Source organism: Chenopodium album, chromosome 18 (genome assembly GCF_948465745.1).
Source record: "Chenopodium album chromosome 18, dcCheAlbu1.1, whole genome shotgun sequence".
NCBI classification, from domain to species: domain Eukaryota; kingdom Viridiplantae; phylum Streptophyta; class Magnoliopsida; order Caryophyllales; family Amaranthaceae; genus Chenopodium; species Chenopodium album.
In genome coordinates this window covers 13430152-13454380 of record NC_137851.1, presented here as the reverse complement: position 1 = coordinate 13454380, position 24229 = coordinate 13430152, and the positions used below count along the sequence as shown (strand labels likewise).

Sequence of the window (24229 nt, the reverse complement as noted above, 5' to 3'; positions counted from 1 at the left end):
CCACTCTTCCCTCCTCAGAGACCCTCACTGCCTCCCCGTCAGCCACCTTTTTTTTTTAAAAAAAACACCCAGCCGCCATCGCTGCCCAGCAACCCCCCTCCCCCCTGCCAGCGCCAGTGACAGCCCACCACCCTCCCTTATCCCCTTCTCGTTGCCCCAACCCCCAGCCCAAAGCCGGAAAACAATCCCTTCCCCACCCCCCACCGGAATCGGCTCCCCTTTCACCTTCCCCCTCCCAAACACAGCCACCCCTAACCCTTAAACACCAGCCTGACACCACCATAAACGAAACCCTAAATCCCGTTTAGGGTGGTTTCGGGCTGGTGATTAAGGGTTAGGGGTGGCGGTTTTGGGTGGGGGAAGGGGAGGGGGGATCGATTCAGGGTGGGGGAAGGGGAGGGAGGCCGATTTCGGTGGGGGGATAGGGAGGGGGTTGTTTTCGGGTTTCAGGGTGGGGGTTGGGGCTGCGAGAAGGGGATAAGGGAGGTGGGCTGCGTAGGTGGAGGAGGGGGAGTGGAGTCGCCGGGCGATGCTTTGGGCGCCGGCTGCTGGCAGGAGGGAGGGGGCTGGCAGTTGAAGGAGGGGGCTGGCAGTTGAAGGTGGTGGCTGGGCTTTTCTTTTCTTTTTTAAAAAAATTATTTTTGTTTTTATTTTTTGAATAAACTTAACGGAACCCTAACGGATTCCGTTAAGTGGTAGCAATTTTTAACAAACTTGTTTTTGTATGGTAGTAAAATAAAATTAAAATTTTCCTCGGTAACCAAAGCGAAGTACGTGTGTTTTGCTGGTAGCAAAAGTGAAAATTTCCTTAATATTATAATCTTCAAATTCAAATATGAAAGAATTTGAACTATCAATCATAATAAGCTAATTAGCAATAGACCTAAAAGGTATCAAATTCTGATCATGTAACATACAGATCTAATCAAATCTGGTTTCAGACAAATTTTATTTACCAAACCCAAACATACATAATGATGGTATTTTGTGGACTTTTGTTGTTAATATTCGACTAATGTTTTTACTTGGGTTAGTTATGATAGGGCCGAGGAACAAGAGTCGGGGCAAGTTATTGTTTTCATGTGTCCACAATTAGGTTAATAGAATAGATTAGGTTGGGTCAATTTTGATACATAAAAAATTAACCTCACTTAAACAAACTGATATAAATTTTTGATATATCACAATCATCACATTAAAATATAGAAGAAATTGTCCTATCAGTCATAATAAGCTAATTAACAATAGACCTAAATAGTATCACATTCTAACCTTGTAAAGTGTGAATCTAATCTTTAGACAAAATTCATTTACCAAATCGAAACCTACAACGAACGAACAGAGTGATGGTGTTTTGTGGAGTTTTGTTGTTATGTTCGACTAATTAATAGTAGTGATGTTATGACAATTGGGCATCGATCTAGATCTCTTGTCTTTTTTATATTACGACAGGATGGGTCAAATTTTTTTTAAAAAATTAATATTGTATAGGTCTATGTATTAAATTGGATTGTGGATGGCCAAGACCTAAACTAGAAAGCTGACCTCACTTGAATCAAACAATATAATATACTCCCTTTGTCACTTTTTATTCTTTATGCTTTGACCATTTTTCTCTTACGATTTAAACATTGATTGATGAAGGTATGGAATACGTATTTAATATTTAATTTTTAATAGTTATTAATAGGAAAACTTGACATTTGCTACTAGCAAAAGAACCATGTGTCACATTTGCTACTTGTTTAATTTTTTATTTTATTTTGCTACCAGCCAAATCCCTAAAGTATATATTTCACTGCCAAATGACTTATGATGTTACTGTTTCCGTTAGTTGGGTTTAGCCACCGTCAACCACCTTGCAGCCACCCCTCCACCTCACTGCCACCCCTCCCCTCAACTGCCACCCCCTCCCACCTGCCAATGTCGGCGCTGATGTGACCCCATCCCTTTCCCCCACCTACGCAGCCAACCCCCTTCCATTTTCCTGTTCTTGCTGCACCGACCCCCACCTCGAACCGGAAACCACCCCCTTTCCTTTCCCCCCACCGAAAATCGGCCCCCCTCCCAGTTCCCCCCACCGAAATTGACCGCCCTCCCCTTCCCCTGCCCTTTTGGTCATCCCTAATCCTAAACCACCAGCCCCAAACCACCCTAAATGAATTTTAGGGTTTCGCTTATGGTGATTTTGGGGTGGTGGTTTAGGGTTAAGGATGGCCGAAAAGGGTAGGGGAAGGGGATGGGGGTCGATTTCGGTGGAGAGAACGGGGAGGGGGGCCGATTCCGCTGGGGGAGGGGAAAAAAGGTGGTTTTCGGTTAAGGGTGGGGGTCGGGGCAGCAAGAAGGGGAAATGGGAGGGGAGGTTGGCTACGTAGGGTTGAGGAAAGGGAGGGGGTGGGTTAGCGCCGGCGCCAGTCGAAGCTCTGGGCATCGGCAGGGGGGAGAGGGAGGGGGTAGCAGTGAGGTGGAGAGGTGGCTGTTTATTTTTTTTTTTACTTTTAATTTTTTTTAATAAACTTAACGAAACCTTAACAGATTACGTTAAGTGGTAGTGAAATTTTAATTATGTAATTTTAGGTGATAGCATAATAAAATAAAAAATTAAACAGGTAGCAAATGTGACACAAGGTTCTTTCGCTGGTAGTAAATGTCAATTTTTCCTTATTAATAAGCGGTGCAAATTTAAAGCAATGATAAAATTATGTAATTATTAATGTCTAGGAAGAAACAAATGAATTTGAACAAAGAGAATCATCATATAACAAGTCTAAATCATCACTTAGCCAACTATACACATAAAGTTTCAAACTTTGTACACAAAACACACTATGCCACTCCAGTTAACAGGGGAAAAAATCAATACAAAACCAATACTTAACATCACACCTATAGTTGGTTTTACATAACAAATTTATAACTAAAGCCAAGGTTTTAATATATTGTGAGTAATAATAATAGTAGCTAAATTGTAATATACTTACACTGTAATATTTATGCTTTTAAGAAATGGAAAACCTTCTTCTCCTAGGCTTTGTAAGATCAACTTCATCTTCCAAATGAGAAGTATCCTTAGACCCATGTTTGAAGGGGTTAAACTTCCCTAGTGTCTTAGACATCGACGAAAAGAACGTTTTCTTTGGCATACCGGCACTAGTACTTGTTTTAGAGGTTGTCGCTTTATTTTTTTGTATGTCCGAAATGTACATCTTCATCTTCATCAACTCCGACTTTAAGGCCTCATTCTCCTTGGCTAAGGAGACATCAGCTTGTAATTGGCCTCGTGTTGCTACTGCTTCAGGTAATCCCCCGTCATTGGCTCCACTCCTTAGTTTTAGCTGATCGTAGTAGAGGGCGTGCAGGACCATTTGGACTGGGAGTCGCTTGTTCTGTGAGGCGTGTACTCGGGCATCATAGGAAAGCTTTAGAGGGTCCATTGAGCTACATACTTTCTCTCGTTCAATCTCGTCTAGATTTGGATGAGACTACATTGGAACAACAACCATAATCAAAATATAGTAGGGATATAAATTAATACACAGAAAGTAGTTTAAATCAATAAAAATTAACATAAGGTGAAGAGAATAAGGCCGAAAGATGATGTGATGGAAAATATGTTTCAGCATTATCTATGAAAAGCGTAATATGTAATGGTTCTTAGCATATAATTACCTTTAAATAGATGTCAATTGCTCTATAAAGGTCATCATCATTTCTCCTAGCCTCCTTAGGAACAAGATTAGCAATGGCATTAAACTTGGAAATACTAAGTGCTGCATAAGTTGCAATCTCACCAAGATAAGAATCCACTGTCCTAGCAACTCTCTGCATGGAAGCAGAGCAAGCCTCTCTGAAGTTACCCCCATTGAAGACATCCACACTCTTCTCCCTCGAAACGAATCCCGAGATCACCTTCCTTACACTCTCAAGGTCAAAGAGGCTCTCTCCATCATATGTGAAGGACAACACCAGAAGATCATCCACTGTGACATGTTCTAAGATAGCTGATATCCTCTTTTCGAGCTCGTTCTTGCAGATTGTAGATGCTTTAAGGTATATCGCGCATCTAAGAAGAGAACACAGGAAGTGGACAGGGAATGCAGCTTTCTCAGAGGGGAAGAGGGAAATGATAGACTCAAGGAGTTCGCGTTGTTGGATTCTCAACTCAGAGTTCGCAGGGTCTGAGAATTTGATCCCGTTTCCTGAGTGATCTCTGACTAAGTCCCTAAGAGATTTCTCGGCGTATGTGATGATTGCACTTGATATGGTTAGAGATTTTGCCCCGCGTACTCTCATGGCTGTAATAACTTTCTGAAAGGAGGCTACATCGAGGATTGATAACTCGTCTGTCCACCAATTTGGTGGTGTACGGCTAGGAAAGTTAGCCTCATTGCACGCCTGAAATCACACAAAACAAAACAAAAATATACAGATTTAATCATGGATTTATGTAAATAAACAACAAATTTAGGTAAAATCAGATAATAACACATAACGTATGAGCCTGATCTGAGTAAATTTGACATAATTTAAGTAAAGATCGCGAAAGTCCACTAAAGTAGATAACCATACACATTAAGAAAAACACTTTAAACTCGAAAAATTAGACTAACAGACACGACCAATCTGTATGACATGTTATGATGTCATGGTGCAGATCTTTTACTTTTCTATCCAATATTGTACCGCGATAGAAATACTATAAATATAGTTCTTAATCAAGCTAACTGAGATTATTGTTCTTGACAACATAGTCTACTAATACGAAGTACAATTTAACACTACTAAGTAGGGGAAGGTATGTCGAACCTTAGCACTGATAACATCGACACTTCTCTGAACGATATTGAGGTCGAGAGCCATAGGAAGAAGATCTTCACAAGACTTCAGAACAATGACAGCTCCAGAGAGGTTAGTCAAGGCTACTTGACAAAGGAAGTCCTCAGTACGACTAGCAAGGTTGTTCTCACAAGACTTGTCTGTCATCTGCAGATACTCTGCAGCACACCTGAGTGATGCTACATTATGAACTGTTATCTCAAAATTTACGCCGTAACAGAATTTTGCAGCCTTCTCAAATGCCTCAGCTCCTCCAGGGATATTCGACAAATCGATTCTTCCTAGGTCTGACTCCTTAGACTCCAATATTAGTTTTCGTACGTAGTTGCTCTTTGCAACTAACATGAACTGTCATCCCACAAAAACATAGGCAATTAGACCTTGTTATAAATTTCTATAATATATTAACCGTTTTTATTATGATCTAAACAGAACAAAAGCAGAGAGAATATAATCATTAGAATCTAAAGCAGTATCAACTGTTGATCTTTCTAGTTCGTTAAGAGTTTTATTTACCTTAGCTGCACAAATTATAATCTGACAGATCGAAATTTTTTGTTGATAGTTCTCTTATGACTTTGCAACAGACAACAAATTTTTTCGAAACCATCTAAGCAATCAGATTAAGTCTATATGATTAATCTGTATGTACCATATGCTGTGCAAATCATTAGTAAATGTAAAAAATTAAAAATTATTGTAAAATCGTTTAGCTAATCAGATTATGTTCTTACACCTTAAACTCTTGTATAGCCTACCAATAAACATTTAGCTAATCAGACTACGTTTGTACGCCTTAAACTCTTGTACAGCCTATCAATCAGAAGCTATTTTTCTCGAGATTTTAGTAATTTAAGGCGAAAAAACAAAGCATATGATCAAGAAGTAGTTCTATAATTGTATTAGTACCTTGTGAAGAGAAAAAGAAGCTTCTCCAACATCAACAACGATATCAGTAGGAATATCTTGAGAAAATACCCTATCATCATAGAAAAAAAGAAAAGCCAATTAGCCTAAGTTATAAAATAACAGCCCTACTAATGTAATTTTTTTTTTATTTTTTTTTTTTATTTTTTTTTTTGAGAGGATCGAAAATGAAGATCGAGGTTACCATTGGCCAGTCCTTTGCATAGCAGGAGAGACCGTCCTCTCCATAGTAAGAGAACGTCGTCGAGGATTACTTGAGGATGGTGTACTCATGATTTTGTTTCACACTTGATGATTAGCTGAAAATAAAATTATAACAGAAGATTTAGGCATCATCTATGTTAGTCAGAAATACATCATTAGTCATATAATTATTACATACTTTGAAATAGTCTACTGCAAGGTTACTCAAAATATTCACCTAAGAGTCGATCCTACAAACATAGGTTACAAGAGCCGTATATTATGGTATTGAACAATTGCATAAATACACCACTAGTAACCAAATTTGTCATAGGAACATAACGAGGAACTCTATGAAACAGTGCATTTTATGGAAAGTTACTCGTATGGCCGAAACACTAACCTTAAAACATCGAAAAACATTCGATTCGAAGCTATCTAGCACAGATCTTAACTAAAGGCGTATTAAATTCTAGACTTTAGACGACATAGCTTTTCAAGTATGCATTGAGTCCTAATAAGTTGAGCTTTTACAAATGAAGGGATATATAATTACCTAAAAATTAAATCTTTAGCACAAACTTGTACAAATAAATGGGAAGAAACATTTTCATCACCTACTAATAAAAAAAATGTATAATATCTATATGTATTCCTACCTAATTAGTACAATGGTTACAAACATAAAACATAATCAAATATAATTACATTAATGTATGAACAATGAGCTAGAAAATGATAAATTAGTAGAATATAAACAAGATTAAAACATAAATTACAAAAAAGATTTAGAAGTGGTCACCTTGATAAGATGATTAATTAGCTGGAATTTGCAAAGAAAGAAGAATAAGGGGAAGCTTGGAATTTAGGAGGAAAGGGAGAGTAGCACTCTAGTTTTTATGCAATTTGAATAGTACACCGTATTTATTTTTATTTGGTGGGGGCAATTCTTGTGTGGACGATATACGTTCTTGCATGGACCAACCTACGTATCCATTCTACATTTACAAACTGACAATACCAAGTTTTTTACACTACTACCATCAGCCGTTAGCATCACGAGGAAGGTCTCCTAATGTTATCTATCTTTTTTTAAACTTTCAAAAAAAAAAAAAAAAATTACACTATTTATTCATTTTATTTAATTGTAATATAATACATGAATTACATTTTTATAGTTAGCCGATCCCAAATTATTTTAGGACTAAAGATTTGATATTGATATATGTAAGAAGTATGTAGATCTTTCTATCCTAGGCAAAAATCTATTGTAGAAATATTACGTATAAACAGTAATTTTAATACTAATTAAGTAAAACTCGATATAATTGGTAGGAGTTTTATATTATGATCTAAAGGTCATTCGATCCCTAGTATGGAATATCTAATTATACTTCTTTTGAATATTTATCTACATTGAACCTCAATGTTATGCCATATACATACCTTCACTTTCAAATTAGATAATAAATTGACACAATATGTGATGATATAATAACGAAACAAACACCATTCAATGTACTTAATTTTGAATTCAACAAAAACTATCTTCACAATTATACAATTGCCACAAATCTTAATCCGAATAAAAACTTTCTTCCAATTATATGCTATAATGAAATACTTAGAAAAATTACTTGGAATTTTGTAAGATAGTTTATCAAATTAAAGTTCATATTTGTTTTTATATTAATATTAGAAATTGATAAACATAAAAAAAAAAAAAAAAAAACGATCACAATCAAAGTGGTTCATTTTCCATGAATAAAAATACGTACGAAATTATGTTTCTTAAATTTAAGAAGGGGTACGTGTGTACGTCAAGATAAATAGGGGCAATATTACAATTTTTAGGCTATGAAAATGCCACGTCATAATTCCAGCATAAGAGTAGAAAACAATCATCCTCAGGACAAGTCACATGTCAAGCTGACAATGGGACCCCTTTATAATATACTACGTATTTAGGAGAGGAGAGTTGCTTTTTTGAGAAAGAAAGGGATTTAAGGGAGTAGCTTAATCTAAGTAAGCAAAACAAATATGACACGTGGCATAAATTTTAGCCAATCAACTAAGATATCCATCTGATCATTTTTATCTTGAAGATATCCTGTTTGCTTAATTTTTTTAGGAGAATTCTATTTGGTAAACTCGAACTTTTTAATTTTCTTAGTGGTAAACATTAAAAAAACTTATTATCAATGGTAAACTTGAATTATTGATTACCATAGATAATAGCTATTTTAATATAGATTCACTAACCATGATTAATTTCTTTTGTTTTTTAATATTTAATAATTAAATTATTTTATAAAAAAAATAAATAAATAACCAACCTCTTCTCAGACCACCACCAACTTAAAACAAACCACCGCCCATGACCCTCCTATCTTTCTCCTCTTTCCACCGCAACCCCTGATAACCTTTCCCTGGGCCGGCGGCGACTAGCTCCCCACTCCCGCCTGCTGCCGACGACCCCGATTCCTCCTCTGCCGGACTCCCCTCCCAATCCCTCCACCCCGATTCCCCTTCCTCCTCCCAATCCCAGATTTCTACCCTAACCCTAGCCCTAAAAAAAAAAAAAAACATGAGTGATACTGGAGCGACAACCAGGTTTATAGTAACCGCAGGTGGAGCGACGCCTTTCGACGTCAACAACGACGTTATCGCCGCCGCCGCTGCTACTCACTCCACTTCTCCTCATTCCTTAACCTCAAAATTCAGAATTGCAGCTTCTAAATTGGATCACAAAAATCGAATTTCCAGAATTTAAAAATTAGAATTTCTACTTGATTTGATTTGATTACTTTGGTTGTCTTAAAAATTCATTTGATTAAACCCTCATCAGTTGAGTTTTCTGATTTCTTTTATCCTTGGAATCGAAATTGAGATATGCTAGCAAGAGTGGGGGTCGCCGACAGGTGTCGCTAGCCAGAGGGGAGGGGGGGTCAGGTGGCCGAGTGGCCAGGTGGGTGGGGGAAGGGTTGTTTTTTAAAAAAAAATAATTTTTTCTAAAAACAATTTTTTTAATTAAAAAAACTCTAACTGTAGTTAAAGAGTTAATAAAAAATGTTCATTAATGTTACCAATGAATTTGTAAAGATAATTAGGGTTTATCATTGATAATAAGTTTTTTTAACATTTATTACTGAGAAAATTAAAAATTTTGAGTTTATCAAAGAGAATTTTCCATTTTTTTTTTTATTAAGGGCATATGGAACTATTTGGAAATTGGAATACAAATAAACTATTACTTCGTATTCTTTCCAAAAAAAAAAAAAAAAAAAAAATTGTTGTGTGGCATTGTGGAATTTAAAGACATGAGATGTATTTCATACCATCATGGGTGATAAAGGCTAGAGTTGCATCATTGATAACCCTAATATTACATCCACTTTGAGACTAAAGAGTTGAGAGAGATGGAAAATATAAGTAAATCTAATTCTCAAAGTGTCTCTTATTAGTTATTATGTAGTACATAAAGATCTTTTATTGTTCACTTCATTTATATGCATATGGAGCCATTTTTGACTTATCATGGGAGCAAATGTTCTCAAACAACCCCGAGAGTTGTAAACGTATTTTATCGTGTAGGTACACGCACATATATACTGGATAGGAGAGTATAACTAGAATTGTCTGGTCTTTAATTTGATGAAATTTTGGAAGAAGGTCTGTTATTGAGGTCTTGTATTGTTTGATTTCGAAAAATAAGAAAAAAAATTTGTATTTTATTTTTGAACAAAAAATTATATCGCTACCTAGATAATACTAATGAATTAGATTTGATATATCTAAAATTTTAATGCCATGTAGAATATAATCCATAAATTAAATTATTTTTATGAAAAAAAGTAAAAATATAGGAAAAGAAATTTATTAAATCTACGAGTATAAAAAATCCAAAGAAATATACTACTAGAAAAAGATAAATCTCCAATAATAAAAATATTCAAATGATAAATGCTTATAATAAAGTTTGATACCTACCATTACAAGATAAATTTGATAGTATCTATGATAAGAAATAAATATTGTTCGTTAATTATAATTAAATTAAAATTTGTTATACCTATCATTATAAATTGACATATCATATGACACAAACAAAATTTCATATCAATAAAAAACCCCATCAAGCGAATTTTGTGTTAGTAATTTGTCATCAATGGCCAGGTAATTTTTAGCTTAATTTTAATAATCCTATGTTTAAATTTGTATTTGTAATTATTACTTACATTAGGTTAGTTGTGGACGGAGTTGGTGATTCTATCGAAATAAAAGATATGGTAAAACAATTAATAATGATTTAGGATTTAAATTATTAAAAATTTATCTTTTCACATTAAAGATTTTATATAACGGATGAAATATCATATTTACAATTTGTTTATATTTAATAAAGTCATTATAAATTACAGTAAAAAAAAATTAAAATTAAACTTTTGTAATTTTGTCTGAAATTATTAAATACAATAAATCAAATAATTAAAAGGGTTTTTTTTTTTTTTATCAGAAACTACCTAATACAACCTTTTAATTTGTGAGAAACTACCTAATAAAAAAAATATTATAGGAAACTACCTTATAAAAGCTAAAATATTGTAAGGTATTACCTTTGGCCGAATTTCCACCGTTAATCTAATTTTAAGGCGTTGACCTACCTCAAAACACCCCCGAAACCACCACAGATGTTGATTTTCAAGGTGAAAAGGTTATTTTTTGGGGTGGTTAGAAGGTATTTCGAGTTGGTGAGGGTAGTTTAATTTCGTGATTTCAGGATGTTGATTTTGGGGTTAGAGGTGGTGGTTTTGGGATTGGAGGGTGGTATTGGCTTGGTGAAAGCAATTTCACGTAGGTTGTGTTGGTTTTGGGGTGAAAGCGGTGGTTTTGGGGGTGTTTTGAGGTGGGTCAATGGTGGATTCCCGACGGAGGTAGTATTTTACAACAATTAACATTTTGTTAGGTAGTTTCTTACAAGAGTTTACCTTTTATTAGGTAGTTTTTTACAACATTTTTCTTATTTGGTAGTTTCTCACAAAATCTGGGCTTTACTAGGTAGTTTTTGACAAATTAAAAACCTTAGGTGAAAAAACTGTGCATTGCACGGGCTTTCATCTTGTAATAGGATCAAATCTTTCTAGGATACTAACTTGGTTCTTTCATAAGCTAATCGCTTAATCTATGATCCATCTACACTACGCAAACATTCATATCAATTACTATATACTAAAAGACACACCAGCAATGACACGTGTCATCTTCTGGTGTGTCCTTAGGTTTTTTTTTTTTTTTCAAGGCAGTAAATAAGTTAACTTTAATGATACGATTTTAATTTCTAAAGAAAATTTAAAATTTTCATGTAATATCTTACTTTTTATAATTTCCCTTAATTATATAATAAAAAATTGTACAAAAAAAAAAAAAATTGATTAAGTTAATTTTTTCCGAAAAAATTATTCTCTTTTATTATGACTTATGATGCAAGCTTAAGTATCAAAGCTTAAGTATCTTATTAAAAGATAGTTACATAATATTAGCAATATTATTTTCTGAGTACTTTGATTGTGATTTTGACTTGCCAATCTTTGCTTTCAATATATTCTTTTTATTTATTTATTTATTTCCCTTTATCTATCTCTTTTACGACTATATATTAAAGGCGAAACCAAGAAAGACATGTGTCATATCTTGGTTAAAAGATTTCACTCTAAAAGATTTTTTTTTTTTTTTTTTTTTGCCAAATTTTCTAAGAGAATATATATATTACTATACAACAATATTTTCCTTCCTATTTGGTAAGTATATTCCATTGATACACATTTAACGAAATTATTATTTGTTTTTAATTTAAACTAAATAATAATATTTTCCTATCTTAACTTTGTAATGTTATCTAATTTTCTATTAGTTGTGCATGTAATACTCTCTCTGTTTTTATTTATTTATTTTTTTTAAAAATTTAATACTCTCTTTGTTTTCTTTAGTATGATATAATTTTCTTTATATTTTGTGATTACAAAATTTTCATCTTATTTTGCAAAATTTAAATTTTTATAATTATATGTAGTGTTAAACTAATAATAAGTAGTTAGAAATTACCGTGCATGGCACGAGATCTAACCTAGTATATATCAATTTACTAGACCAACCCACACTAATCTACCCTACTTTCTTTATCTTGTTTAATGTAGTGAAAATGAAACTTGACTCTTTCTTGTTATTTTCCATTCTTATCTAAAATACTGTAATTGACAAACAATGGACCATTTGCTAGCTAATTTTGACAATTCCTAAACATACATGGACTTAAAGAACAATTGGAGGCATTTGGAAGTTGCATTGAATTGCATGATTACGATGTTATCCAATGAACGAGTCAATATATGTGGGGGTCGATTGATACATACATTGTAGTTTATACTCTCTTGTGCTTTTCAGGTAATTCCTCATATAATAAATTAAAAGTCAATATAAATGTATTTATTATCGGTTTATCCACTTGGCTATGGATTAACTGGAAGAGTGTGTTCTTTTTTTTTTTTAATTATTATGGTTATTTTAATAAAGAAAATGACTTTATTGAACCAATACCTCACACTAGTCAACTAACTCAATTATATAGGTTAACGCTTAAGAGTAGAGGGACATGAAGGAACTACCCTACCCCTAACCAAATGTAGATGGTGGGACTTGATCTCGTACCTTCCATTATATAAAGATGTAAAGATGGTAGGGTAGACAAGGTTTGTTACTACTTTGATGGGTAAATGGTATGTCAATGTGTGTATAGGAGTTAAAAGTCATACTTCGTATTATATTCACTAGGGGTGAGCGTAGCAGGGTATCCTGTACAAATCCCATTATTCGGAATCGGAACCTGTTACAACAGTTTCCTAATTATTAAATTAAAAGCTTACAAATTTAATACAAATATAAGTATAACAATCCGACGCTAATTGTCTATTGTCTAGCATATTTAATACAAATACTTAACTTATAGGATAAAAATACAAATTTAATTACATAATCTCATATTCGCATCTTGAATCTTGATAGCCCATGAAGTAAGACTTTTGATACCTACATAGCATAAGAATTAACTTAAGGGAAGAAGATCATACATAGATGATAGATTATTAGACCATCTCCAATGGTGAGACTCAAGTTTGAGTATAAAAATATAAAAGGAGTTATTTTTTACCTCCAATGGTGATACCATACTCACTTCTCAATTTAGCAACTCATGTGAAATCTAATTTCCCAACGGTGAGACTCTCTAAAATATACAAATGTCACTTTCATTTATGACCCACCAAATCCATTTCTTTTTTAATATCAAATATTGTAAGATTAAAAAATAATAAAAAAAGGTAAACTTAAATAAATTACAAAATATATTAGAATATTGACAAGGGGTCTACACTTTTTGTCAAATGAAACTCAAAGTTGAGTATCTAAACTTAGCAACTTTCTTTGGAGTTGCTAAGTTTAAATACCAACTTATTGGTATACATTGCAAAAAATACTCTCTCTCTCTCCTAAAAATACTCAACTTTGAGTCTCATTTGACAAAAAGTGCGGGCCCTTATCAATATTATAATATGTTTTGTAATTTATTTAAATTAAAATTTTTTTTTTCTAAAAAAAACTTAAAATATGATTTGGTGGGCCATAAATTGAAAGTGACATTAGTCTACTTTAGAAAGTCTCACCATTGGGAAATTAGACTTCACATGAGTTGCTAAATTCAGAAATGGGTTGGGTATCACCATTGAAGGTAAAAAACAACTCATTTTGTATTTCAATACTCAAAGTTGAGTCTCACCATTGGAAATGGTCTTAGGTTACGTACCAATAAGAGGGTTTTGTAGTAGGTGATGGCCGGTGAAAATGAAAAATGAGAAATGAGCTTAGGGTTTTTGTTTACTTTTAGGGTTACTTATTTACTCCCTCCATATTTAAATAATTAAATACTTGCTCCATTTTCCTTTTCAGCCGTTTTTAAATACTTGCTCCATTTCCTTATTTGAAAAGTTTTTACAATGTTTAATTTATTTCTCTCACTTAATGGACCCAACATAAATCATATTTTATAATTTTATATTCTCTCTTCTCCAATTCTCTCCACTACTTTTGCTTTTTATAATTTTTTTATTCTTCCACCTACTCCATTAGCTCCATATTTTATTACTTTCTCCAATTTATCCTAAAACTCCACGCATGGAGAAATGGAGCAAGTATTTAAAAACAGAGGGAGTATGTAATTTTGATATTGGGCTTGCATATTTGGGCTTAAATTACAGGTTCCGGTTCCGGGTACCCTACAGGGTAACAGGGTACTCGGAACTGGAACCTATTCTAACAAGGTACCCTACATAGGGGTGAGCATGAGACGGGTACCCGTACCATTAGTATTAATGGTTCGGGTACCCGATAACCAAAATCACTAAAAGTGATATCCATAACCCGAACCAATAAGTTCGGGTACTCGGATTTTCGGATCGGTTATCGGGTACCCAATAAGATATCCACTAATGATAATTAAACTTAATTATTTAGTTATTATGATAAAATTTACCACTAATTAACAACAATATCATATGATCTTGATCAAATTATTAATAATATTACTAATCATTGACATTATAAAGTGATTATGAAATAAAGTAAGAGTTTAGATTTAAAAAAAAATAGATTTAAGTAATAAAAAAAAAGCAAAAAAATGCTTACGGATCGGATCGGGTAACCGTTAATTTTAAAATGATACCCAATAACCATACCCAATAACAAATTATCGGAACGGGTATCCGAACCGTTATGGTTATCAGATCGGGTACCCTAATTTTCGAAACGGCTACGGATCGGTTTTTTTGGGTTTTCGATTTTTCGGGTAGTTTTGCTCAGCCCTAACGTCCCTACAGGTTCCGGGTCCAAAATTTTATTACCCGAAATCGAAACTTACTCTACAGGTTCCGTTCCGATTTCAGAACCTGCGGTTCCGAACAGATTCAAATTCGATTCAGGGTACCTTGAATTTTTGCTCACCCCTAATATTCACCATAGATAGTCTTTACTAATCTTATTAATCCGCTTCATATCTCCTTGTGCCTTGTTTACATGCATAGCATAATAGAAATAATCCTCAAATATACGTATCTACATATGTAGATATGGATTATTTGACAACTTTATATGAAACGTAATTTAAAGCCAAAGTATGATTTTGAAAGTAGCATAGCTTTTTTACACTTAACAAAGAAAAACGAAGGACAAATAAAAGTAGAGTGGATTATAATGGCCCAAACTTGATCTAAAATTGCGTGGCTTGAACATCAAATTTTGTGTCCAACTCAGTGGTTAGGAGAAAAGTTACTTTAAAGAAAAAAAAAAAAGAAAAAAAAAGCATTTTAAGGCTATATTGGCCTAAAAGATCTGTTTCAAAAATTAATCATATTACCTCCTCTGTTTTTTTTACTCCCTCTGTCCCATTTTACTTGCAACATTTTAACTGAATACGCTTGTCGATGCATATGTTTGAGCGTCGATATCTTTTATTATATATTTATAAAGTATACAAAAATTTTATATTAAGAAACTATATAATAAAATAAACCCAACAATATCTTACATGATTACATTAAGTTTCATATAATAGCTAAAAAAGATGGTTAAAGTGAGATGTGTGAATAGTGCAAAAAGTCAAAACGTTGCGAGTAATTTGGGACGGAGGGAGTATTACTTTTGATTTTACGAACTCCTTGGCAATTTTGGGAGAAAGAGAGGTTGAGAGAACAAATTAAATGAGGTCCATGTGGTAAGAAAAAGATAGAGTGAATTTATTAGTTAAAAAAGAAAGTGATGAAACTAATTTAAAACTTTTTTTTGAGAAAATGATGCAACTCAAAAGAAAAAAAAAAGAAAAAAGGGAGGAAGTATATTGTTGTTTTATATCATGTTTTTGTTAATTTTTGGATAGACTCATGATCACCTATATAGTACTCTCTTCGTCTCATAACATGAAAAGTTAGATTTTTTATTTTTTATTTTATCTTTTTATGTATTAGATTTAACTATAATTTTTTTTACTAATATAATAAAAATATGTAGATTAGTAATTGACACGTGTGTAATGTTTGATTATGTCATATGTATTATTTACGGCACACAAGTTCAGAAAGAGTGATGAAGTAAGATCAATTAGCCTAGAGCGAGGAAGCACATACTAGTACTATCTACACCTATTGCGGCAAATAAATTATGAGTACTTTGTATTTACAACAAACGACAAATCCTATAATAGCCCAATAATCTTATCCTAAATAGTCTTGCTTAAATAGTATAGTATCTGCATTGCCAGAGTGGAAAATTGTCATAAGTTCTCAGTAGGGATGGCAATGGATCGGATTCGGATAGGGTGGAGCTTCACCCGCATCCATCCATTATTCCAATCACTCCATCCACATCCATCCGTCATCCGCTTCACCCATCATCCATATCCGTCCGTCCATCATCCGCGGATGAAACGGGTGGAGCGGATGACTAATGGATGAGTATTAAAGTGGAAAAAAACTCACATAAACTCTATTTTTCTGTTATTTGTACAATCATTTTTTTTATTAATACAAAATGAAACAATAACAATATATTGTTTGAAAAATTAATTTGCAACAAAAATATAAGTAATTTTCTTGCACATTTCATATTTTATTATTAAAATTCTTAGATTAAAAAATATAATATATGTTAAACGGGTGGGTGGATGCTTAGCGGGTGAAAAAAGTATCGTCCACATCCGATCCGATCCATCACCCGCTTCATTCGTCACCCGCTTCTCATCCATTTAATTCGGGTTTTCGTCCATTTATTTATAGCGGGTGGAGCGGGTTCGTGGATATCCACTTAATATTGCCATCCCTAGTTCTCAGCCAAGTAAAATAAGGAGCAAAATTGCAAATTGCCCGACCATGCAAAATTTAGATGTGTGATCTTTTATTCCCCTCATGTCTACTTCATTCGTTCCCCATTTTTCAAGTAATATAACTGATAATCCCTTTGGCTGCTTTTGTTATTCTTTTAAATCCATGCCTTAAAATTGATGCTTATTAATATGTTGAACCGATTAATTTACCCTTGCATAGTTGCATGTGCCACTCGAGATTTAATTTCAAATTTAGCTTTGTTAGTGGTGATACTGGAGATAGCTTTTAACATTTGAGTAGCGTTTAATGTCAATTTAGATGTTGAATGACATTAAATGTCTAAATTTAGAGTTGAAACATCTATCTATTTATATCTATATCTATACTTAGTATTTAAAAACACAAACCATAAATCTATATTAAGCCACATGTCACCATAATCACCCGTATGCCACATGTTAACTCTAATCTTTCCTTTATTATTCCCTTTTTAATATAAAAATAAAATAGATAAATAATGTTTAAATCTTTAATCTTTATGCATTTCAAAACTTACAAATTAAAGTAAGAAAATTAAGTGTTTTATTTTCAATATAATAAATTAAAGTTGTGTAAAATAAAAAAAAAGTTAAATTAATTAGTACACAATACATTAACAATTAAATAGTATTTTCATCTCCTAAACTTAAAATATAACTTAAACAATATGTCATTTCATACTCCACAATATCCATGTATATACACGGAGTACCTAACTAAATTCCAAAACAGTCCGACTGACGCATATCAAGAAAAATATCCTTAATAAAATCCCGTGGACCAAAAGGCTAGTTAAAATTAATAATGCTTGTCAAAAGCTAATACTTTAACTGCTAGCTCATCAAACATTCTTACAACTTTCAACTAGCGATTTGAATTGGTCAAACACTAACCTTTACCGACCTTATGATCTAGTACCTAACAAAGCCTTAATTTACACCATAGTCTTTTATCTTCCTATATACGTTAATAAGCTAGAAATGATCAAGCTCTAATTGTTTCGTTGTATACTTGTAGCAATTGGACTCGACCATCGTTTGACACTTTTTCTCCCCCTATTTATCATTGATAGAAAAGAAATGGTATAGGATGATGTGAGTAGAGCTATGCACAACACCACAAAAAAATATGGTTAGTTGGTCCCATAATACTATTGCTAAAATGTTACCATAATTTCAATTTCAATTCATTATCTCTATATAAGACTTGTCGGAAAATAAACAAGCAATAGTAATTTTACAACTAAACTAGCTAGCTTTATGGCTTTCAATACCTAACAACATTATTAGTTGAAGCTCATTATTGGAAATAATGGTGGTTTGGAGTCTAGCTATTGTCACTAATATAATGGCCTAACAACTCAAAAAATTATTTGGTAAAAGGAGATTTCAATGTTTTAATGGTTGTTCTTTTATGTAATTTGCATCTAAAATCAACTTTCATCATATTTTGCTTTATGTAGTGAGATCTAATGATCTATCATTGTTTGTGATAAAGTTCCCACCATGATATCAATAATGTGAGTAACATTGAGGGTGACTTGGATGCGACAGAATATTACGTTTGTGACAATACTACCCAAAAAAAGAAAATGTATGTGGAAAATTTAAAAACGTGACTAATTAGCAAATCTCTTTGGTAGATTTTAGAGCTACATAATTACAAATAAATATTAGAATATATAGTTAAGTAATTTCATAATTTGCTCCAAACTATATTACTCACATCACTTTTCATATAAAGCCGTCCTAAATTCATGAAATACTAGTTAATGCCGGAATTTTTAAGTAAAGGATAAAAATTTGATGACTGGTATCATCTTGTAAAAAAATTCCTAATAAGTTGAAATATTAGCTTATTACTCCTTCTGTCCTTTAGTTAGATGCCTAGTTTCCTTTTTAACAATTTCAAAATTAGATGTCTATTTCCTTTTTTAGTAAGTGATTTTTTACCAAATTATCCTTATTCTCCAAATTTATTCCTCAAAATGTCCCCAAATTGTCCTTAAATCAATGTGATGTTGCACTACTGTATTTTTTGTTTGCTTTCGGCATTTAATGGTTGCACAGAAACATTTAATTCTCTCTCCTCCTCATTCCCCCATTTGAACAAATGCAATCCGTGTGCAGCATATTAAATGAATGTGATTGATCCTTTTATTTTTCATAAACAAATGTCATTGGTCCTTATTTTTTCTTAAAGGATTGCTAAGCTGTACAAGTATTTAATTTCATTATGTTAATTTTGTTTTATTCAAAGACAATTATAAATGTCTTTTAATTCCCTTTGTACTTCCCAATCATGGGTTTTAAAAATACTCCAAGTTTAATTCCCGTGTAATTTTAGAAGTAGGCATCTAATTAATGGACGGATGGAGTAAGAAATAATCTGTCAAGAAACATAAAAACATGAAATAGATCTAGGTGTTGTTTGTTTGATATGGAAATTTGAGAATTTGTATTTCTTAGGAATTCATTACCTTCAACCAATTCCTAAGAATTGCCTAAAATTGTCTAGTTGGTGTGAAGGAAGTTCTAAATCATGAGAATTTTGATTTATCGAGGGGGAGGTTGGGTAATTAACTTCCCATGTTTTGTGGGAAGTCACAATTCCCATTGCATGATTGTGCAATTATCACATCTACACTTTTTATTGTCAACCAAACAACTTATCCATTTTAAAATTTCTATGATTTTCCACTTCCCTCATTTTCTTTGTGTAACCAAACAAGCCCCTAGTGATGCTTCGACTATCCTCTACATAATTCCATGACAAAAAAAAAAAGTATGTTTAGATTCTAAACAAAATTACAAACCTAATCTTTTTTTTTTTTTTTTTGAGAAAATTACAAACCTAATCTTTACCTGAATAAAAAATGAGCCATGTTAGAGTTTTGATTTAAAAAAAAAAAAAGCTTATTTACCAAGTTAGATGTTTGACTACATAAAATATCTAATCTGGTTATTTGATAAAAAAAAAAATCTTTTTAAATGAGTTGATTGAGGCAAATAAGCTAATTGAAAAAAGCTAAGGAAAAAAAAAAAGCTAAGATAACAGAGCTTTTTAGATTAGCTTATTGAGTAATGGATGTCAAATGACAATGACAATTTTATTTTGATAAGTTACTCTAATTCACATTCTTGCCCTCCCACTTTCTTACCCTAGTCAAGTAAAACAAATTACTAATGTCCTAAATTGTCATTTCATGTGTTCAAGTAATATACATTTAACTATAACTAATAAGATAATTTTACCAAACAACTCTACATAATACGGAGTAAGCTCTTAACAATTAGTTATTAGTCAAAACAGTTAATGTAACCAGCTAGTCAAATCAGCTAATGCAACCAGCTCTTACTAATAAGCTAACTGTTAATTATCAAACAAGGCCTTAAAGTAATTATAAACATGCAATATGGGTATAAAATTGTTGGGCCTAAGTTTTGATGATGACAAACAATTTTTCAACGGATAATATTCTGAGTGTGTTGTGTGAGAGTGTAACAATAAGTTAATAAGTCGAAAGCAGAACTACGGGAAAGCTTGAAGCATGAAAATTCTACTTTATCCGTTTCTTTTTAGTTGTTACACTTCTAAGAGGCATTAAGACGGGTACGGGGACAAAAAACGGGAACAGGTATGGGGACGGAAAACGGCAAAATTAAAAATGTAAAAAACGGGTACAGCATGGATACAGGCCAAAAAAAAACCTAAAAGTATAGAAAATTAAATACATACATAAGTCATTACTACAAATTCAAAGGCAGATTAAAGTTTTTAACAAAAGCATGTAAAAAAACAAAGAACATCGTCGCCGCGGCGCCGCTGAGCTGGTGGAGTGGTGGGTGGTCGGCTACTTCAGTCTTCAAGGTTTCAAAGAGACAAAGAGTAGTAGAAAGAGAAACTATAATGAGTGCCCTAGCCCTGCTCCCTTAAGAGTTAATGATTAAGATGTTTTTTTTTATTTTTTTATTTTTTTTTTATTTAGGCCTTTCTTTTTTTATTATTTTTGAACTCTGGGCTTGGCGGAAAGGGTACACATTGACATAGTTTATGTATAACCCCACATAGATAGTCACTTTAGTGATATTCTATTGGTTGAAAATTTAACTCCACCTTGGCCCACCTCATAAATTTTAAAAATTTCATTTTCAATTTTCAACTATTTGGCAATTGAAAATTTAAATTTCAAATTTGAAAATTGAATGTCAATGTATATATAGCGTTGAATAGGAATCAGAGTCACGAGAAATTTAAGGAGAAGAAGGTGGTCCAAGAAGGGTAAGCGACGATGGAGGACGAAATCAAGGAAAGTGATGAGGTGGTTCAGAGAAGAGTAAGCAATGACAGTGGGCGAAATCAGAGCCAAACTATGGCGGGGTTGAGCTGAAGAGACGACGGAGTTCAATTGGTTGAATGTAGTTGGTCAAACGATCATTTCAGCACAAGAACCCTGGGTTAATTGTTCAATTGTATTGCTTTAGTACAAAAAATGGAGTTGAAATTTTTTTAGTATTCATTTGTATTATTTTGGTATCAAAAATGAATTTTAAATGATGTTTCAATAATAACATTAGTATCAAATTATTAGGAGTGGTATCAAATTAATGTATAGTATAAGTTATATGGAGTTATGGACATTATCTTCTTAAAAAACAAATTATTATAATTTTTGGTAAAAATAAATAAAATTTAGAAGGTCGGTGGCGTTTAAGAAGGGTTTTTTAGTTCTGTGGTCGGACGTATGGGGCCTGCACTAGCGGGGTTTTGAGATTTGGGTTTGGACATCAGTGGTTCAGGTGGGTTTCGGGATTTGGGTTTTGAGGTGGGTGGTTCAGATAGGTTTAAGGATTTGGGTTTTGAGGTGAGTGGTGAAGGTGAGTTTAGCCGTTTAGGGGTTTGGGTTTCGAAGTGGGTGGTTGAAGTGGGTTTGGGTGGGTCTCAAGTGGCATTTATGGAGGAGTTGGTAACGGTGTTGGGTGAGCAAAAGGTGGTCACCCGCCAGCAAAGAGGAATATAAAAGGGTCAAGGGTGAGGGAGGTGGTCTGTTTGGTGGTCGGCGGTGGATAGGGGTGAGGACTTCATTGTACATGTAGTGGAGGTGGGTGGTTATTTTAAGTTTATAATAATATTTAAATACAATTACTTTATATTAAGTACGATTAAGTGTTGTAACTTGTAAGTCATGTGATTTGTTAATGAAAAGTATCCTTAAAAGTCAAAATATTTTTAGCTAATCAAAAGATTTAGTTATTTGGAGCTAGCCGCGCAAAAATTAGCTCATTATTACAAATATTTCACACATTAATTACTAAAAAGATTGCGCTTGCACATTATTATTATTATTATTATTATTATTAATCATGAAGTACTCCGTATCTCAATTTTGTGTGACTCTATTATCTAGTAGTGAAAATTGATTAGTTAAGTTTTTTAGGGTTGTCTTAATTTTAAATGGAGAAATCTAAGTTAAACATTATTTGCAAAAATTAAAAAAAATACCATGATTAATGTCTAATTTGCATGTCGATAATGTTGCTCGATTAGGATGTTAGTGAATATTTTTGCCCTTAATAATCCAATTTGAGGTGAAATTTGTAAAGTTATATCTTAACACCTCATTCCGTGTGACAAAATATGTCTCGGTACAAGCATGTTTCTTTACTATCTAGCAAATCGAAGTATTTTTGAAATTAATTTTTTTCCAATTTATTTGTGCACAAACTTAACTAAATATGACCTTAATTTTTTTTCTTTATCTGATCTGATTTGGCCTTAATTTTTCTGATCTGATTTGAAATAAGTAAAAATAAGGTGAACTAAACATGATCTTATTAATACGAAATATTTCCTCTATTTCGTATTAATAATCGAAACACTTTTCTTGTACATCTGTTTCATAATAATCGCTACACTTCTTATTGTAGTAAAGACTCAAATCACTATTAATTTAATATTTATCTCTCCCACTAACCCCATTTACATAAATAATTTATAGTTTTTTTCCCTTACTATCTTCACTTATACGACAAATTATTAAAAGCATCTGGTTCGCATTAATTTATTATGGACCACTAATATTCGAGACAATATGATTATTTGTATAATTTTTTTAAAAAAAGGTCATTATCTTATAATAAAAGTTATTTTATTAAAATAAATCAAATTTTGCTGTGTTATTATAAAGATCATAAGAGGTTAAGCTTTTTTAATGAATGTTTTAATATATTAGTCATTATGAATAATGAAGGTCACCTTGTTAAAATAGGAACACTATGTCTAACATAATATCGGCTGACACGTGCGTATTTCAGGTTCACAATAATATTAAAGTCACATAAGTTTTAATAAAGGTTACTATGTAAAAATTTGGGTCATTATATTCAATAATACGTCAATTGCGCACGTATGGGCTTTGGTCCAATCAGGTCCACACAAGTTTTTTCTCATGTATAGTACTCTTTTTTAATTATTATTTCTCTTTCCTCCCAACAATTAAATATATCTCCACTTAAACTATTACTTCCTCCGTTTTTCCATGTGTTATTCTTTTCTTACCCCCTCCGTGTTGATAAGTGTTACACTTTGACGGACACATAGTTTTATGCAATTTAACGTACTTAAATAAAATAAGAGATAAGTAGGGTTTAGTTGATATATTAAAAAGTTGTAAAAGAAAGATAGTGGGGTTAATTGTTTATTAAAAGTAATGAATATAAGAGGAATAATAATAATAATAATAATAATAATAATAATAATAATAATAATATAATAATAATAATAATAATAACGGGTGGAGATAATGGGAGATTGAGAGGAGAAATATATAATATTAGTTAGTTTAGGTCCCGTGCCACACACGGTAATTTTTAAAAAAATAATACTCTGTATCAACTTTTAAATATAATTGGTTATTTTACAAAAAAATTAAAATATATAAAAAAAAGTAAATATACACACTACTTTGATGTGAATTCTAATAAATAAATGAACAATTATTTTTATTAGGAAAAAAATATGAATACTTCCGTGAAGTAGATTAAAATATGTCGCAAATTATGTTAATATTTTCTACTATAGTCATAAATATTTGTGTGGAAAGATAAATCAAATCTTTATTATTAAAATTAATTGTCTTTGTTAAGTTATATAAGAAATTATTTTTGTATAAGATTTTATACTAGCTATAATTAAATTTTTTTCAAAAATAATAATAAAAAAAAACAAACTAAAGACACACCAGGAGATGACACGTGTCACTGCTGGTGTGTCTTTTAGTATATAGTTGATTGATTGATTATTGAAATGTAACTTTTTGCCAA

The 24229-nt window shown here is 32.4% G+C and overlaps 1 protein-coding gene across 2 annotated transcripts; it reads right to left on the bottom strand.

The window, feature by feature from the left end:
* Positions 1 to 2732: 2732 nt before the first annotated feature.
* LOC145591534 (root phototropism protein 2-like) lies at positions 2733 to 6880 on the bottom strand. Of its 2 annotated transcripts, none has more exons than XM_081648017.1 (6): positions 6749 to 6880; positions 5948 to 6062; positions 5746 to 5815; positions 4807 to 5184; positions 3670 to 4395; positions 2733 to 3482 (listed from the first exon to the last, which is right to left on the bottom strand). In XM_081648017.1, exons 2-6 carry the CDS (start codon positions 6034 to 6036, stop codon positions 3000 to 3002), a joined length of 1746 nt encoding a protein of 581 aa, XP_081504143.1. In that variant the 5' UTR covers positions 6037 to 6062; positions 6749 to 6880; the 3' UTR covers positions 2733 to 2999. The 2 variants fall into 2 exon arrangements, with proteins under 2 accessions (XP_081504143.1, XP_081504144.1); XM_081648018.1 differs by lacking the exon at positions 6749 to 6880 and adding an exon at positions 6350 to 6368.
* Positions 6881 to 24229: the final 17349 nt, after the last annotated feature.

Excerpts from the sequence above, each read along its gene's own strand:
- LOC145591534 (XM_081648017.1), bottom strand. The coding sequence starts at position 6,036 with ATGAGTACACCATCCTCAAGTAATCCTCGACGACGTTCTCTTACTATG. Across the intron at positions 5,185-5,745 it reads CTTCTTTTTCTCTTCACAAG|TTCATGTTAGTTGCAAAGAG; the intron begins GTACTAATACAA and ends GTGGGATGACAG. Across the intron at positions 3,483-3,669 it reads CAATTGACATCTATTTAAAG|TCTCATCCAAATCTAGACGA; the intron begins GTAATTATATGC and ends GTTCCAATGTAG.